A 17708-nucleotide genomic window follows, 5' to 3' on the forward strand; every position below is an offset into this window, starting at 1 on the left:
CTAAGAAAATCGTACAGAGGCTATTTTACCTATACAAACTTAACAGCTTTAAACTACATAAGAAGAAAAATCTGCTAACATGGAATAATTTGTTGGCAAGGCAAAGTTTTATCATAAATTGAAAACTGATGCCCCGCTTAAACAACCTTATAAAAAGAGCATAAAAAAAACCACATGTACAACACTACCGTATTTAATTTAACGAATTTTTTAAAATTAAAATATCTAAGCCAAAGCGGAAAAAATTTTGAAAGACAACAGCCACCCGCTCCATCATAATTACATCAAGACGTCGGGAATTGGACTTCTTTCAGTGAAGACTAGAACCGAACGGTACAAAAACCTTGTTCATTCTTGACTCGGTCAGGCTGCATTAGCGCTATTCGTTGACTAGGAAAGGTGAAAAGGATCAAGATGTTTGTGTGTAGTCACTCAATAAACTCTTTAAATGTCTCTGTTCAATTTATGTGAATGTTGTTTTTTTTATGTAAGAATCACAACAAATTTCCATAAGAATCAATATAGCAACCTCAGTCTTAAGTAGGCATTGACTTTGATTCTGAAGATTAAGGATGTGCATGAGTGCACGTGACAACGTAGACCCTGTTGGTACTTGCATATTTTGCCACATCTGATGCAAACAAAGCCATTGTCCACAGAATAGGGTGGGCGTAGTACAAGATGTTTATAAACAAAAACAAGTATCAACAGAAATTGTATAAAAACGCTAAATAGGATATGGGTGAGAAAGTTCAAGTTTCGTCTTTTTTTAAAACTCTTACTCTCATATTGGTAATCAAATAGGCCAGTACTTACCGTCAGCACAGAATGAAACAACTCTCCAGCCTGATCACCAATATTATTTCCTATTAAAAAAAAAGTAACATAAAAGAAAGTTTGCTCAAAAGACAGTTCCTCTTTTATAAAGCTGGTGATTGTTTAAAAGAGCGATCGCTTTGATCTTCATAACTAACGAATGACAGATTTAAAAAAAAAAAATGTTTTACTCCGCCCCAATCCTTCCTATGGTTACACATGTATAAATCTACTCAAGAGTATTTACAATTCTAGTTTGGTGATACAGATCCAGACATGGTAACATTAAAAGACAATAGTCTATAGACTAGAATATACTGGATCTAGTAAGAGCTATGGTATAGAAGAGTTAATCTAGTTAGGTGATATAGATACATAACAAGATACTAGTCTAGATAGAATTTTCTAGAACGTTTATTTGTTTAATGGTTTATTTAACTCTTTAGTCATTTAGTATAACCGGGAATTTGCACTGACTTCTGTTTTAAGATATATATATAGATCCTCTAGATCTAAAGACCAATGTTAATTTTAAGAAGATTATATTTTTAAAAATTATAACGGTCAAGCCAGAGTTTTCCCTGTTTTTTTCCCCTACAGATATAGGCCTACATAAGCTGTTAAATTTCTAGAGTAGTTTTCGAGATCCATGTACAGATTACAGGTTCAAACTTTTTTGTTGATTCCTGATCCCATGAAGAATTAACTAGCTGAAAAGAGGAATAGTAAAAAGTAAACGAAAACAATTTTGGTCTTCATGCTATAATATACGCTACACATGAGACAAAAATTTCGACAAATAAATGGATGGATTATTTGATCATGTGCCTACTTATTTTTTTAATTACCCTGATTTAATCTCTTTTTTTTGTCACTTAAGAAATGATAAGTATTTAGGCCTACCGCATAAAATCATTCATCCCAAGCAGTTTAATCTTGAATGTGATACATTGAAGGCATGAGATTATATTTCAATGCATCCTTTTACACAGCATAATAATAACAAATATTGAGATAAGCCGGAGCCTTTTTGGTTCATCTAGTAAATCTTTGTAACATATGCAACAAATATTTCTTTCTGTACTAATGATTTAGGCGGGAGTTTACCTGATAAATTGAGTTTTTCGATTGTTTTATTAACCATTAACAGTTGACAAACTGCTGCCGCTCCATTATATCCAAGCCGATTGTCTGATAAATTCTGTTTAAAAAAAAAGAATTAACTAGAATTTATAATTAGAAACCAACGCACATAAAACTATTATTTACTCTCGTAGTAAACGTTTGATTTGATTAATGAACGTGTAACAGAAAGCAAAATGTAAGGCTGTATAAGCTATGAACTGAACATCTAATGTTTTGTGTTAACCTTTTTGAAACTCTAAATAGAATAAAACAATATGTTATATGATATCGTTTCTCTCAATAGACCGAATTTCAAATTATGTTCTAAATATAAGTGGTTTTTTTTTTATAAGTAGGCCTACATGCAAAACATTTTTTTTTAATATTTGTAAACCGATTTTTATATTGGCCTACTCGTTAGCCATTTTACTAAAAAAAAAATCACAAAATTCAAAACCTTTTATTTCTTAGGTTGGGACTGATTAAATTAACTTTAACTAATTCTCGAATGTTTTAAACTTCTATCGACACTATACCGGGTGCTTTTTGCTATGTCACACTATTAACGATATTGGCTAAGTGAGAAGTGAAACAAAAACTGACATGGACCCAAAGTTTCAATACCCAAAGCTAACGACACATATTCATATAAGGTAGATTGTCCAGTAACGGGCAGTAGAAGAACACGAACGCTTCAATAAAGTTTGTTAGGGTTTCACTCTAAACTAAACAGCTAGGCTGTCAGAAGATAGAGAGATATGAATAAAAATGTTTTGAAGTTATTATAGCTACTAATTTCTATTCCTATAAAGCAGAGGCGTAGCTCGCCACGTGCGGGTGGTGCGGGCCGCACGGGGCATCAAGCTGTGAGTGGCATCAAACTTTACCCCAGTTTGTATTAAGTGCCTATTCTCTTGACCTTTTCAGTAAAAAAAAACAGGATAATCTACTGTATTCCTTACGACATTGAAGATTGGCCTGAAGACTTTTCAGCTTATGTTCGAATACTGATACTTTAGTTAGGAAGGATGCACGCAAGATTTATTTGTAATATCTTTTGTCTAGTTGTTTTTTGCGTACTAGCAATACTATAACAATGAATACATGTTATTAAGCAAAAAAAAAAGTCTTTTTGCAGTTTTATTTCGATTTTTTAGGGCATCACGAGGAGCTACCGCACCGGGCATCATATACCCTAGCTACGCCTCTGCTATAAAGTCAAATGAATGTAATGTACTGACCAGATGAGAGACAAAGACATTCTCTTTCAGAACACGACATAAATAGCAAGCTCCTTCTCCCATAATCCAGTTACCTTCTAGGTCCAGAAATTCTATTGTAGTGTTAATCTGAAAAAAAAAAATAAAAACAACTCAGTGCTGAAAATCAACACCTCTCTCTCTATCTGACACCCTCTCTCTCCCTCTCTCTCTCTCTCTCACACACATGTCTGTGTCTGTATACAGTGGCGTTGTCATGTTTCGTTAATGTAAACCAGTGGGGTTATCTCAACTCGTGTCAACTCCCAGTCCGACATCATTAGTTCACCCTGTTAAAGATGCTTTCAATAAATGTCTTATACATTGTTTTTCTTGTTGTTAAACCAGAGTACAAGTATGAATTACATAATCACATTGAATGATCGACGATCGATTTATTGAAACTTTATTTTAACTTTTTAACAACCCCTCTGTCTCTAGATTTGCACCGTAGGATGCCCTCACGGTTCGCGCAACCAAATCTTTCCACTTTTCCAGGTCAGTACCTATCTTTAGCAGAATATCAAGGGAGAGACCGTGCCATTGTTTTACCTTGTCAAGAAAACTTTTCCTAGGACTTCCTTTCTTTATGCTCCCTCCACTTAAGTAAAAAAAAAAGTAAAGATAAAAGTTAACCTTTCAGATCTCGTGATCTTTAGGGCAGTGTAAATGAATGGTGTAAGGTTGCAGAATGCGAATGTCGTGTAATGCTGGGTTCTTGCTTCCTGAAGTACTCTTGACACGTGACAAGACAAATACTATAAACTGACCTAAGTCCGTTTCAGCAGACAAACATGAAGTTTATTTACAACACAATAATAATAATACTGCACTCCTTGTTAGTGCTACAAGTCAAGAAGTAATAAACAATCCTATCCGCATAACAGCGGTATCAAATGTATCCAATATATGTTAGTTACAAATCACGTCCACATCTCAGCGGGTAACAATAAGAACAATTACTACTAGTGACACTGGAGCTCCAACTATAGATATCCATTGAAATACGAATAATACTTTAATATTCAATAAGCACATAGTGGAATCAACTCTCAAATATAATTAATCAACAATCATTAGTCCATCGACTTTCATGCTATATACATGTATATACACCAGTCCAGGAAGCAACGTCCAACCTTCCTGGACCGGGAGCAAAACCTTACTAACTTGACTTGACTGAACTCCAAGTCAACTTTATTCATTCTACTTCCTGTTTTCTACATCAGGAATTCCACGTGTCTTTTAAACTCTTAACATGACGTGAACTTTAGATCATGCAATGTCAACTAAGACTGTGACAGGCAGATGATGTAAAGGTAATCTGTTTCTGTGGCTCACGGTTAACGAGGGTGTCATGTCATGTCAGGTGCCCATAATAGCTGGGTTGACTCAGAGGCGCCCAAAGATCCCGAAATCAAAATCCCAGTCTTCACCAGGATTCGAAACCGGGACCTCGGTTCGGAAGCCAAGCGCTCACCCACCGCGCCTCACCCTCCACTTAAGGGAAGACTATTAATAGTAAATATTCAAATGGACCATAACAACTAGAACCAGATTTAGTCTAAAAACCTGTTGTTGTTTTTTTTGCACTGAAATATCATGATTTGATATGATGTGAGCCTTTCCAATAACATTAGAGCTTAGGTGTCATGCTTTCGTAAAGTGCATCATCATCATTTTGTCAATGATAGAAATTTAAGTCTGCGGGAACTCCCATGTTTCCTAATTTTCTAGAAATACTTTCTCCAGTATCCCTGTCAGTAAAAAGTACAATCACAGATTGCGGGCAAAGGTGCTTGTGCTTCACCTCATGAGTCTATATTTTGCAGAATGATCGCAAAGGACTATAATAGAGATCACCACATTGATTTAGTGTATTGATACAAAAATAGCTTTTCTTTTAAAGTTACATGTAATCCAAGGATTCCAGAAATTGTAACTGCATTATCATATCCCTGTGCTTGGCACATAAAAAAAGTCAAGCTCATCCTATTTCAAACTATTGAAAATACTAGAGCTTATTTCATCAACTTTTTTTCCTTTTAATTGAAAAAAAAATACTAAGAACATTTTAATATTTTAATTCTGGTTCATTAGAATTTCTACAACCTCAAGGAGATTCTCTTCCTTGATTATATGATTGTATAGGCCATAGACACACACACACATATATATATATATATATATATATATATACATACACACATACATATATATAATATAATTAAACTCAATAAAATTATATCTACACTGTGTCATTTTATAGCTTCTTTGTAAAATGTTTGTAAAATGTTTTACATGTTTCGGATGTTCCTTCAGAGTTGAAGATAGTTTACTTCCTAGTCCAAACCTCCCGCAGGACGACGGGTGATGGGAGCGGGCAGGATTTGAACCCTTGACCATCGATAGATCCGAACGACAGTTCTTAGTAGTGTTTGATTTATAATAACGACACCTCCGAATCTCATGTCAGATGAAGTGAGAAGGAGATACAACACCGGTCTACCTCTTCAAGAAAACCTTGTGACACATAGCTATAATGTCAGATGAGGTGAGAAGGAGATATAACACCGGTCTACCTCTTCAAGAAAACCTTGTGACACATAGCTATAATGTCAGATGAGGTGAGAAGGAGATATAACACCGGTCTACCTCTTCAAGAAAACCTTGTGACACATAGCTATAATGTCAGATGAAGTGAGAAGGAGATATAACACCGGTCTACCTCTTCAAGAAAACCTTGTGACACATAGCTATAATGTCAGATAAGGTGAGATGGAAATATAACACCGGTCTACCTCTTCAAGAAAACGTTGGGACACTTAGCTATAATGTCAGATAAGGTGAGATGGAAATATAAGACCGGTCTACCTCTTCAAGAAAACCTTGTGACACATAGCTATAATGTCAGATGAGGTGAGATGGAAATATAACACCGGTCTACCTCTTCAAAAAAACCTTGTGACAAATAGCTATAATGTCAGATGAGGTGAGATGGAAATATAACACCGGTCTACCTCTTCAAGAAAACCTTGTGACACATAGCTATAATGTCAGATGAGGTGAGATGGAAATATAACACCGGTCTACCTCTTCAAGAAAACGTTGGGACACATAGCTATAATGTCAGATAAGGTGAGATGGAAATATAACACCGGTCTACCTCTTCAAGAAAACGTTGGGACACATAGCTATAATGTCAGATAAGGTGAGATGGAAATATAACACCGGTCTACCTCTTCAAGAAAACGTTGGGACACATAGCTATAATGTCAGATAAGGTGAGATGGAAATATAAGACCGGTCTACCTCTTCAAGAAAACGTTGGGACACATAGCTATAATGTCAGATAAGGTGAGATGGAAATATAAGACCGGTCTACCTCTTCAAGAAAACCTTGTGACACATAGCTATAATGTCAGATAAGGTGAGATGGAAATATAACACCGGTCTACCTCTTCAAGAAAAAGTTGGGACACATAGCTATAATGTCAGATAAGGTGAGATGGAAATATAACACCGGTCTACCTCTTCAAGAAAACCTTGTGACACATAGCTATAATGTCAGATAAGGTGAGATGGAAATATAACACCGGTCTACCTCTTCAAGAAAACGTTGGGACACATAGCTATAATGTCAGATAAGGTGAGATGGAAATATAAGACCGGTCTACCTCTTCAAGAAAACGTTGGGACACATAGCTATAATGTCAGATGAGGTGAGATGGAAATATAAGACCGGTCTACCTCTTCAAGAAAACGTTGGGACACATAGCTATAATGTCAGATAAGGTGAGATGGAAATATAACACCGGTCTACCTCTTCAAGAAAACGTTGGGACACATAGCTATAATTCATTTTTTTTTGTTGCCGAGTCCAGCTTTTTATACATTCCGTTTTTCAAAGTTTGGTATACCTTCTTCGGATTTCTAGTTAATACCCTTACAAGAACTGATTAAGCCTAACATATATTACAAAAGAAAAAAACTGAAGACAACAGTTCTTGTAAAACACTCCGCTTAGAAAAAAAAAAGAATGTTACTTGCTTTGCTTCAAAAAACTTTTAACGTTTCGGTCGTGTCCCCTCCCTTCCGACCCCCCCCCCCCGGATGGATGTTAACCGGCGCGGTCCGCAATCCTCTAACGACACAACTATGTGTATTTATTGCGTCATTATTGCTTTTTTTTTATAAACCAAAATCTATTCTTATATTGTATTGCTAAACATTCAAAACCCTCAATTGGCTATAATTCCTTGCATTCAAATGCTTCTCAACTAACCTCTAAAGGGGCAGCAAGTGCTTTCATTGCATCAGGGCCCAATCCTTGATACTTGAGTGAAAGACTGTCGTCTTGCATGTGTTCTAGAAAATAGCGAATAGGCTGGACGCCAAACTCCTGGCATGCCTGAATGTACCGCCGATGCCCTGTGATGTCGTGGTCATATTTTTCGGGGTACACGTATTCTGAAATGAGAATATTAAAGATGTAACTGTGAAGTAAAATTGTTGAGTACTGTAAAATAAGATTTTGACGATTTAATAATGTTAAACGTTATTTCAATCCAATTCAGTAAATAAGAACACTTATTTGTATTTAATTAAAGCTAAATCATAGACTTTAGACTAGCTTTGCCTGTAGATTTGCTCACAGGCTGTATATTTTGGCACTTCCAATAGAACGGCCTGCATGTAACACTTTCCCTTACATACTTTTGGCCCGTGAATTCTAGCATCGGTTACGTTGAATGAGAACGGCCAGCTTTACGATGCCCCTCCCCCAAATATACTTTTATCACTTATCTCCCTCACCTCTCAAGAAATTGTCTTACATACACTCTCTAACTATTCTTCGGTTTTTCAGTTTTATATTGAACTATTTCATAGGCACTAGGGTGCTTTTTGACCGAAAACCTTTTTTTGTTTCACTTAACTCATCATAACACTCTTTTGTCTCGTCATTTGTACTATCCCTTACCTACACACACACACACACACACACACACCACGCACGCACACATAAATGCTCATGCACACATTTCTTTTTTTTTTTATTTGACACACGTATTAAACTTTGTTTTTTATCAAAATTGTCAAGCACGGAAAGACATGGGACAACAGAACCTTACTAGGAACACCGTGAGTTCACAGAGTCTAGCTCCTATCTAAGGCATAACGAAGCCCATTTATTACCCTAGCCGCACATGCTGAAATATTCACTTGTAAAATATAGATAAAAGAAATGCAGGCTAGACACATGTTTAAAAACAAAAACGGGGAAAAACAACAACAGAAGACTAAATCGATTATTCCAACTTTGTTTATCATCTCAACACGAGAAAGACAAAAGGCGAACGTAAGTGGGGGGTATATTCGATTATTAAGATCGTTCTTGACGGCTCTCATTGCATCGAGACCAACAATGCTACAAAGAGAGAAAAGGAATGCCAAATCGATACCACAAACTCATTTAAATAAAGCTTACTTTGGACAAGACACTTAAATGAAAAATGTAGCATTAAAACTAAACAAAGTCTGGATTATATGTATACATCAATACATGTATATAAGAATAACAACTGGAAATAATGTTTCTATGTAACATATGAAATATTATACAGATCAGCATTTATCAAACCAATCCAATCAAATCCAGCATTTACTTGCTCCGTGACGTACTCGAACATTTGGTATACCTAAATACAAGAAATGGTAACAGTTTACTACGCTCCCATAGAAGAAACAATACATTTGTACGTGTAGAGTGTAGACAGTAATGGTACAAAGAAATATAGTTCTACAACCCCCCCCCCCCCAAAAAAAAAAAAAAAAAAAAAGATTTGTATGTGTGGACTATAATGGCACCAGGAAATGCCTTCTATTAGATCATCATACAGAATTTCCGTTTATGCTGGCTACTTGTTGGCTGTTATCGTATGCAGCTGCATAACTATATAAGACTACTGATTTTCTTATAAAAATGGTGTAGCCTATTTGTGAGACAAAGCTTACATATTTAATTTTTAAAATTCGAGGAACCAAAAGTTGCTTTTGCAACTTTGTCGAACACGATAAGCCGATTGTTAAATCGGATTTTCAATAGCAATTGTAGTTTTTGAGAGAGATTCAACCGAGACAGGTGGAAGGACAGCAGACAGCACAAGAACAATCGCGCTTTTTCCTACGGGGACCGCTGAAAATGGCAAGTTTAGAAACACGGCATATAATTTAATAATGATTTTTTTTATCCTTATTGATAATAAGGCGCTGTTGTGTGTGATGCTATGCGATGGAATATTTAAAATTAAATTCAATAATCTGAAATGTTTATGCTTTTCAAGCTGTGTGGAAACAAGAGAGGCAATTTTTACAAAGCTTATATCAGCTCACTTTGTCTATCTGGTCAAAAGTTTGTACACGCTATTTCTACCACACCCAATCTCAGATCAAGTGGAATTTTTGCACAATTAATTCTAACAAAACCTAACAAAACAAGAATCAATTAAAAAAAAACAACAACAATTAGTTGATTAACTAATTAACTAATTAATTATATTGTTTAACATCGAACAAAGGAAAGAAATGATGCTTGACAGATGGGGTGGTATATGTTGAATAAGTCCCCTTGAGAAGGCTTGAGCTCTCGAGTTTGAATTCAAGTCACACAACTTAAAAAGCGATCACGGTTACACAGATCCCCTTTCACCCCCCCCCCTTTTTTTTTTCTCAACTGGTCCCGACAAGTGATAGAATCGTAGTACAGTAAGAAAGCTAAAAACATGAAAATTGCGCTAAACAAAAACAAGTGATAAAATATTTCTAATATTGTTTTTTTTTTCCCACTGGTCACCACTCAAAAAGAATAAAGTGTGGATGTTAAACAATTTAAAAAATTTCGTCTGCACTAAGAATATGTTCCGCGAATCTCATACGACGTTCGGTCACCATTTCTCTTAATTCCTTTTACCAGACAACTACACGTCCGTACGAGAAAGAACGTCTCTTGGTTACATAATAGCGGTATGTAATTCCTAGGATCCTTCTCAGCCATCGCTGTTTTAGTCTCTTTTGAACCTGATTAATTGTTTGCCAAGATAGGCCGTAGTTTTTGGAAGACGGTTCCTGCTTTACCTATCCGACATGCAAGATCATGATATGCATCTCCATCGCTTGTGATAACGCTGTCTAAATAGATGATCTGTTCTATCTGTTCAAGCTCTGTATGGCCAATATTGACGGGGTACTTGTGGACATGTATAACTTTGGTTTTGTCAAAATTTATCTGGGAGGTCGATTTTGAATGCATCTTTTCCAGGCTCTCGGTCATCACGTATATATTTGATTGTATTCCAAGTAATGCTACAGACTATCGTGTGTAAAGTCCACGTACGTCAGTCAATTTGGTTCAATTAGTTTATCTTAGTGGTAATTAATTAATTTTGTTTTAGATATAAAAAGGAGCTTATTCTTGTAGTATTTAAATATATGGCAGCGATTTTGCAGTTCTCGCCTATATATAAGCTGTTTTAAAAAATATTTTATTTGTTAATTATCACACTTCACAAACGAAATGACATTTCGCAATAGTTATTATTGATAAGCAAACATAAGGCATACTTTTGGAATTCCATGAATGAGAATAAACAACTCTTTTTTTTTTCACTGTGCGTTGATCAGAGAGAACGCTCATTCAATATTAGCATTAAGCCCGGGAATGTAAAAGAAATGACTGATTCTGAGGATCTGTGAGTAAAAGTTTGCTTCTGAACAGTTTTTGAATAAACTTACTCCTGTGATGAAGAGGTTTATCAAAAGCTTGTAATATTTCTGCTATTTATGAATGTATTAGTTTTAATCAAAATGTAATGGAGAAGCTTCCAATATAGACCACTTTTTTTTTGAACGCTCATAAAAGAAAAGTTTCTTATTCTACAAGCTTAAAGTTTTCTCAGAAAGGCCAATATATATTAGAGGGCACCATTCTTGACAAAATTCTTGTTTGCCATGATATAAAACATTTTCTATAACTAATACCCTAAAGTAGTTATCAAATACACAGAAGGAAAAATGATCGAAAATTTGGTCATGAAATATAGGATTTTATTAGGGAATACTAGAAATATGGCCAAGAATCGAATATAATCTCATAGTTCATATCAAAGTTCAAATGATCCGATGGGATATATGGGATACTCAATATTCTTAGCCCCCCAAAAAAGTGACTTGATCAAGTGGAATCACTGTAACACAATTGTTTGTGGTACGTATCCGTTTCGCATATGGTTAGTAATGGCTACTTCGTACCGTTGTGAATTTACTGATACATTATTAAATACTTATAAGCTAAATATAAGTAGCTGAAATACATTTTTATTATCAAATAACTAACCTTTATTAGCTATTTTTAGCTACTGCATTTAACACAAATACCTGTCTAAATATATCGTTCAAAAACTTATTTTTTTAAAAAGATCAATTAGTGACATCGATCCTTCACAGCACTTACCTATAACACTAGAGATGTGAGACATTTAAAGGGACGCTAATGACTGTCATTTACATCAACAAGATACGCCCTTAGTATCGGTATCTTTGATTTAGTTGTCCATTGTTTTTTTTTTATAACTATTCTATATTTTAATTAAAAGAGATGCTATTCATTTATCTAAGGCTTAACTATTTCGAAAACCAATGTAGCATAAAGTGTCCCATTCACTACTATCCCTAGATTAGAAACAAATAGCAGTATTTCATTCCAAAGTGAACTAACCGACAAATGTGACATAATATTTACTATAGACACATGTTGTGAATAAAGCTCCCTTTTTCGTTAATGTTGCTAGTGTACTATATCAAAGGATAATTAATTAGAGGGGGAAAAATACTTCGACTCAATCAAGCATGACTAGCGTGTTTTTAAAGGACGCTTACCCCTCTCTTTTTCGTTTTTTTTTAGTGCCAAAAAGTATTTCACAAAGGCTTTTGTAGGCGACAAATCAATACTGACTTTAACTAATGATTGCATATTTCTGACAATCAATTTAGCAATCGGGGCTATAATGTGCTCTGTGAAAATTGAATAACCTACCCCTTTCAACCCCCCCCCCCCTTCCCATTGCTCCTCGACTCTGGGTACAAACCTAAATCATTTGAACATGATCGTAGATCTACTAGTATAATCTCAATATACATTTACACAATTACTGCACACACACACACACACATACATATGATGTAAGTCATTGTAAGCTTGTAAGAGCAAACAGGTGTCACTTAACAAACATTTCAGAAACACAGACACAACAGGCCTTTCTTTTTATTCCCAATACGAGTACAAATAAATATTCAATGTTAAATTTCAATATGGCTACTTGATGCGGTATTCCCTCTGGACTATCGTCTCGATGGTCCCAGTTCGAATCCTGCTCGCCGCCTTCACCTGCCGTCCTGAGGTAGGCCTATATTTGGGCTAGAGTATATAATAACCTTCAATTCTGAAAGAACAGCGTCCGATATAATGGAACCTAAAGAATAACACAAGAAAATAAAGAGAGGAAGATTGGCGAGTTGTTTTTTTTTAAATAAATAGACAAAATTAACAATGATTAAAAGATCTCTGTTGATAAGTAATACTAGCCAAAGAGTCTTGAATTTGATTCTACCGTGCTAAAAAGTGCCCACTCCAATGGCTGGTCCTTACTTTGTACAACAGAGACACCAAAAAGTGCCCACTCCAATGGCTGGTCCTTACTTTGTACAACGGAGACACCAAAAAAGCTGGCTACTTATGGATAGGCCTCTAAATATAAGAATCTCCAGTGAACACATTTTCTTACAACAATCGGCCAGGAGAAATCACGCAATGCGTAGGACGTAATTATCTTTTTTTTTTAAGTAACGTCTGTAATATATAAGTCAAATGTTGATACTAGGGAATTAAAAAAAAACTTACTATCGTCGTCCATCTCCAGATCAGTGTCGTAATCGGAGTCATTTAGCTCCACGTAATTGTCCAGATCGAGATCACCCGAATCTGACGTCTGCTCGCTATTGCTCACATCGAGGATGCAATTGCTGTCCAACGCACTGGAAATGCCGAACTCTCCGAGATTGTTGTCAATGTCATCCGACGTTTTACGGTGAAGATGTAAAGATGCAGATTGCCACTTTGCCGTTTGAAAATCATAAACTGAATTGCTGCCATGACTATAGCTGGCACGACTATTACTACCTTTAAGATGTGAATTAAAGTCTTCATCCTCGAATTGTGTTAACAACACATGGTCCTGAGTAGCCATTTTGTTTCGAGTAACTATTAGTATTAGCACAACAAATGTCTGCAACTCGATGAAAAACACATTTTATTAGTCCTGAGTGTAACAAGTTTTACTTGAAGTAATGTAACCAGTTTTAAACATTGAGATCCATCAAAATTTAACAATTGTCGTTCTTTTTGTTCGGTGTTGAATTTTATATCTAGTTTCAACATAACATAATCAAATTTTACTCGGCGCACAGAGAACTCAAATTACTAAATATATTAGTGAAAATCTATTTAAAATTGAGTGGACGCTATACAAATATCCACATTCCTCTAAAATCTAATTGATGATGTCAACTAATACATTCGATGTTTTCCTGCAACTAAGGACGCCATACTCTAATGCCTACGGCTCGTCTCACTGATCATTATGATTACAGTTTTTAACTAACGTGAACTGCACGATCTTTTAGCGGCTATAATTTTTGTTCAGTTAAAATATTTATTGTCCAAGAACCCGAGTACGTGGTGTCTACGCTCTGGCTTTGCTGTTACTTGATCAAAAAATCTCTCAAGCATAGCCAAGGGAGACAATGCAGAATAGTAAGAGCCTCAGAGGGTTAACGATTGACTGCACATCTTAGAACATAAGAATTTTTGTTGTTGTTTTATAATGCTATTTTTTTTTAAGCTGTGTTCCTTAACTATAAGATTTAAAAACATTTGTTAGTTTCCTTTTTTTTTTTAAAGTGTTGCTTTTCTTCATTAAATGGGATATAATAATTTAAGCGATCCCCAGACAATGTTTCTTTATATTGATCTACCTAGCAGACTTAATTAGACGGTATATAGGTTACTTACATTCCTAGGTTTTAGACAGGATTGAGAAGCCCTTTTCTGTGTGTGTACTCATATTTACCTAAGCAAGATACAATATAAAATGGATACGTCATTAGGCTTAATCAATTTCATTTTAATTAAGCTTATGTCAACTCACTCTGTCTGTCTGTCAATGTGTGTGTCTGTCTGGCCAAAAGTTTGTACAAGTTATTTCTCCGACATCCAGGTGAAATTTTGCAAAATTGGACCCTCATTCATTGCTTGTGTTGCCTACAGATGAATCCACCACTGCAATATGGATGCAACAAATTCATTGCTTGTGTTGCCTACAGGTGAATCCACCACTGCAATATGGATGCAACAAATTCATTGCTTGTGTTGCCTACAGGTGAATCCACCACTGCAATATGGATGCAACAAATTCCCAAATTATTTTTATTTCGCACGCAGCCAGCCACAACCCTCGCGGCGGCCCTGATAGTTAGTTATTGTTATAGTGCACTTATGCTGTTCGCATTAGATTCACTTGTTGATGTGATGCTACTGCTTACATAATAAATAAATCTGCACCCCTAATCTATTAGAAGATAAAAATAAACTATTTCCTTAATGGATTATACATGTAAATTTTGTTCTAATTGTTTAAAACAGTGATTCCCAAAGTGGTCTATATGGACCCCCAGGGGTCTACGACAACCTCCAGGGGGTCCACGGAAGTTAAAAAAGAAATTGGGGGTCTATGAGATGCTTTTGGGGGTCTACGCTAATGGATTCCATTTAAAATCATTACACAATTATAGTCACCGGGCTATGCCTGCAATCGCCGATTTTTAATTGTTTCGTTGACGAATGCACTGCTAATTTTTTTTATTTTTTTAACATTTACTAACTCTGACCTAAGAGAACGACAGAGTGGATATAATTAGATTTGAATAAATAAAATGTCAATAAGACTTAATACGTATGTTTTTATTGTAGAATAAGGATTGTGGTAAGTGATTACCAGTTGTTTGAGTCTGATGGTAGAGATAGTGATTATTTAGTTCAACTGGAGAGTGGAATGCAACTAAATGTGGTATTTGAAGGTTATTAAGCTCTGTAGAGTAAACCTATTCAAGACTTCAAGATTCTATTTAAAAAAATGTTAATAGTAATAATATATTATAATAATCTGTATTATCCGTGAGGGAATTTGTTTTACAATTGTGCCTTACACATTACAATACATTATAAGAGCAAACAATTTGTAGGATATTGCACAAACTATACATTCGTACAACAGTTTCTCTTTACCATTACATGTAAAATTTACAACTTAAAGGTTCATTTTTTTGAATGAGTTTTTTTGTGTCTATTTTTATTTTTGTTATCTGTGTCTTATATCTTTTTTGCGATGGTCATAGATTACAATCATGAAACAGAGGTGGTTGTTTTTTGCTTAAAATCCGTATAGCTTACCTATCAATGTTTTTTTTTCTTGACTAATTGTCCAAGTGTGCGCTTTGTTTGTTGGCCATGATCTTAATACAGCATTGAAAGTTACTATCTTATAAAGTATATTTTATTTTTCTATGTTCAGATTGCCATAGATGGCAGTGATGTTGAAACTTAAAATAATGCAGACGTTAGCATGGTAAAACATTGATGATTATCCTATTAGGACTATTTTTCACTATAATAAAAGAAATATTTTTATGATGTTATTAGTTTTATTTTATGTGCATTGATTTCTTAGAATGAATAATACGATGCTATACATCTGTTCTCATGGATGTGGTAGTTATTTCCTGACAACTGCGAACCTCACTTTTATTTTCTTTTATTTTCAACACACATGATACTTTATTTGTACGCCTACCTTAGCTAATTCTTTAACTTTCAATCCTGGTGAAATCCTCTTGTGCGAATCGAAAGTTTTTATTTTAATAACTTTTTAAAATATCCTAATTATGTCTACAGGTAACTGATATTTAAAATAATAATAATAAAATCTTTATTATCCGTAAGGAAATTTGTCCTACAATTTGTGCATTACACCAAACAAAAAACATTATAACTATAAGAAACCAAAGTGTACATTCACACCAGACTCACTCATAATTTACATGTGACAAAGTTTATACCAGATTGTTCTTATTTAATGATTTGATTGCTAGGGGAACAAAAGAGTGTTTGTGTCTGTTTGTCTTTGCTATCGGTGTCTTGGCCGAATCTAGAAAGAAATGTAGACAGTATAGTATTGAATATTTGAAATTTGGCTTCATTCCTTCCTCATCCAGCAAGCTATTACCTATGTGCCTTTTATGTAACAAAATTTTGTGTAATGACGCCATTAAACCATCTAAACTAGAGAATCATCTGAAACGATGCCACCCAGATAAAATCGACAAAGACTTGAAGTATTTTCAAACACTTAAAGATAGATCTCAGAATAGACCTACAGTGGACAAAATGTTCACTTCGACATCACAAAGAGAAGATGATGGTTTACGAGCATCTAACAATATTTCTTTACTGATAGCAAAATCCGGAAAACCTCACACTGTAGGTGAAAAATTGATTTTGCCTGCCGTTGCAGAAGTCTTACAAACTGTTTTACACAAGCCTGCTTCTGATATCATTAAAAGAATTCCTTTAAGTAACAACACAGTTCAAAGACGAATAGATGAAATGAGATATGACACTGAAAACTTCTTGTGTAAATATTTGCAAACTACATGCTTCTCTATACAGCTGGACGAGTCAACCTTGCCTAGTAATGAAGCATTATTGTTGGCATATTTTCGTTTTATTATGGATCAAGAAATCCACGAAGAACTTCTATTTGCAAAAACTTTGGCCATTGACACAAAGGCGAATCAATACTGAAAGTTTTGAAGGACTACTTTAAAGAAAAAGAGATCCCTTTAGGAAATATAATATCAGTTGCAACAGATGGAGCACCTGCAATGGTTGGACGCTACCGAGGATTTGTGAGCCTTTGAAAAGAAAATGTACCCGGCGTGTTAGCAATACACTGCGTTATCCATAGACAACATTTAGTTGCTAAAAATCACACTGTCAGATAAAGATTGCATGAATCTCTTCAGTTTGTCATTACTGCTGTTAATCGAATCCGAGCCAACGCTTTGAATACTCGATTATTTGCTCAATTGTGTGAAGAAAATGACGAGAACTTTCACCAACTGCTCCTTCACACTGAAGTTCGATGGTTGTCGAAAGGCTTATGTTTGACTAGATTTTTTTCTCTTTTTGACACTGTTTCAGAGTTCTTGCATGATAAAGATTCAATTTTAAAACAAAATTTAATTAAGCTGAAATCGGACATTGCCTATTTGACAGACTTATTTCAGAAATTTAATGAAGTTAACTTGCAGCTACAACGGGATAACCTGAATTTGATC

General features: G+C 35.1%; 1 protein-coding gene across 6 annotated transcripts in view; it reads right to left on the reverse strand.

Annotated features, from left to right (window-relative positions):
• Window positions 1-17708, reverse strand: part of LOC106076218 (leucine-rich repeat-containing protein 74B-like) — a 75820-nt gene that overhangs the window by 17103 nt on the left and 41009 nt on the right. For 2 of the 6 annotated variants that reach the window (XM_056023759.1, XM_056023761.1), the window contains exons 2-7: window positions 14326-14383; window positions 13156-13540; window positions 7486-7670; window positions 3183-3290; window positions 1924-2017; window positions 817-866 (exon numbers count right to left, since the gene is read on the reverse strand). In XM_056023759.1, the coding sequence (XP_055879734.1) occupies window positions 817-866; window positions 1924-2017; window positions 3183-3290; window positions 7486-7670; window positions 13156-13501 (783 nt within the window). In that variant the 5' untranslated portion in view covers window positions 13502-13540; window positions 14326-14383. Of the gene's footprint in view, window positions 1-816; window positions 867-1923; window positions 2018-3182; window positions 3291-7485; window positions 7671-11709; window positions 12728-13155; window positions 13680-14325; window positions 14384-17708 lie in introns of those variants that run through there. The other 4 variants (XM_056023760.1, XM_056023762.1, XM_056023764.1 and 1 more) reach the window with 4 other exon arrangements.

The sequence above is a fragment of the Biomphalaria glabrata genome, chromosome 3 (assembly GCF_947242115.1).
Source record: "Biomphalaria glabrata chromosome 3, xgBioGlab47.1, whole genome shotgun sequence".
Lineage (NCBI taxonomy): Eukaryota > Metazoa > Mollusca > Gastropoda > Planorbidae > Biomphalaria > Biomphalaria glabrata.